Source organism: Malurus melanocephalus, unplaced genomic scaffold, assembly GCF_030028575.1.
Source record: "Malurus melanocephalus ecotype Western Australia unplaced genomic scaffold, MMel_1.1 scaffold_1, whole genome shotgun sequence".
Classification (NCBI taxonomy): Eukaryota; Metazoa; Chordata; class Aves; order Passeriformes; family Maluridae; genus Malurus; species Malurus melanocephalus.
In genome coordinates, this window is record NW_026623233.1 from 8255242 (window position 1) to 8257322 (window position 2081).

The 2081-nt window shown below is 43.3% G+C and overlaps 1 protein-coding gene across 1 annotated transcript in view; it reads left to right on the forward strand.

Moving 5' to 3' along the window:
* The first annotated feature begins 138 nt into the window (after nucleotides 1–138).
* LOC130585574 (coagulation factor X-like) overlaps nucleotides 139–2081 on the forward strand; it is a 9028-nt gene continuing 7085 nt past the window's right edge. Inside the window, exons 1-2 of the mRNA XM_057386168.1 lie at nucleotides 139–152; nucleotides 563–639. Coding sequence (XP_057242151.1) covers nucleotides 139–152; nucleotides 563–639 — 91 coding nt within the window. The remainder of the gene's footprint in view (nucleotides 153–562; nucleotides 640–2081) is intronic.

Below are 2081 nucleotides of genomic sequence, written 5' to 3' on the forward strand. Positions count from 1 at the left end.
GGCTGCCCTAAGGAGCAGATGTGGATAAGATGTCTTTTGTTATGGTGTCCTACAGCATGGGAGGAAAACACACTACAGCTGGAGCAGTGTCAAACAGGAAGCAACTTCCCAGACAGCTCCTTCCCTGGAGCCTTGAYCATGGTGCCAAAATTGTAATAAAGGTCAACTTGATGCCATGTTGACTCAGTGGGCTGGGCTGGGTGACCCTGGCTCTGGCTCCTGTTCTTCTGCCTTCCTTGGGACAAGGGCAATATCCAGATTAATTACTCTGGCTTCTTGCTGCCTGGATATTCCAGCTGGTTTAGGCAGCTTTGTCTGTTTTCCATAGAGGAAGTCCCCCTAGAGCTGCTTTGCCARCATACAGYGACCACGCTGGCATTGCTGCAGCACAGTGGAATTTTGTGTCTTAACAGTGTGCCATGATGACATTGAGTGCAGACTTTGCTCTCAGACGTTTTGTTTTCTCRTGAGTGCATGACCTTTGCACTGTGGTGTTTCTCATTTTGCAGCTGCCCCAGATTCCTGCAGAGAAAGCAGTGGGTGATGCTCAGTGAGCTCGGAGGGTGGGCATGGCTGGTCATCGTGGGACAATGTGGCTTCTTCCCGCTGTCCTCCTCTTCCTTCAGATGATGCAGACAGGTAGAGCTTTCRCATTAACTTTGTGYTGTTTTGCCTACACCACRCAGGTGATTGTCAATATTYTTGTTTTGCAGAACAGGGGACATGAGTGAACATCTTGTACCTCTGCTRTSTCACCYKCCTTGCTTCCCTTTGTCAGSTGCAGWGTGATGATATYCAGGGCTCAGGCACATGAGGAATACCATTTTGCACAGGCAATTGTGTCAGTGTAAATGATGGGGGCAGTATGTCAATTTGTAGTGCTTTCAAATGCTCAGCACAATTAATGTGCTTTTTCTCATGTTCTCAAGAAATGTGATAATTTARTAATCCTTACTATCCATTTATAAGCTGCTGAGTGACAAAGTGATGCCCACAGTATTGAACTATGCAGAGAGGAAGAATCCTACTCCATAAGTCACTGTGGTTTTCTAAGTCTCCACACAAACATCATAGCTGTGCTTGATAAAATAGATTGGCCCAACTGTTCTGTCCCTGCTCCAAACAGTGGCAGAACAGGTGGTAAAATATAGAAATTTGAAATTCGTCTTGTTTAAATCAAGCACTTATTAAGCAAATGTCACTTTTCTGGATAGTCTRCTTTTTCTATGAAACATGCCAGAGAACATGTGTGATGGAGGCACCCATTTTTTGCAGCAGAGCAATAAATGGGAAAGACCATGTCAATGAGCATCAGAGAAGAAATGAAATGGGGTGGGAGAAAGGACTGCTACATGAAATGTGTCTCCAAATGCAATGTTATTTCCGTGTCCTCCGTGTAACTGAGTTTATGAGATAAGGGTGTCTGTGGCCCTGGAGTCGGGTCAGCCAGTTTGTCYGGGAAAGGGAGAAAGGCTGCAGAACACAGATGAGGGCAGCATGAGCTAAGAGCTAATAACCTGAAGCTCAAGCTTGTACCTCAATGGATACAGTGGGAAAATTTTGGTTCTGTAAGCAGTGCCAAACAGAGTTTGGCCTGCTCATATGAATTTAGAAGTGTTTTGTAAAGTTTGGGGGTTTTATTTTCYTCTGTTTAATATGCTGCTATCTGTGTCTTTAAATGAACAGCTTTGCAGGCAAAAGAGATGCACAAAGCCTGAGATGACCCTTAAGGAAATAAAATAGTTTTTAGCCGGTAGTTGCAAAGTAGAAATGTCCTGTCTAATTTTACAGGCTTCACTGTAAGTTATGTAGACCCTGATCACTACTACCTTATCTTCCCACAAAAAAAAAGATTTGTATATGCACCGTCATACAGTGGCCACCAAAAAGATATTGCAAAACTGAGGGTATGTGGATGAATCATTGCAGGTTTGGAATTATTGCATTTGTACTGCTTGTTTCATCTGGAATTGGAAACTCACAAGATCTATATTTTAAAAGAAAGGATGAAAGGTYGCTTACTAAAACTAACACCTCTTCTGTGTTCACTGAAAATGCTTGTACACACACAATAATTTGGG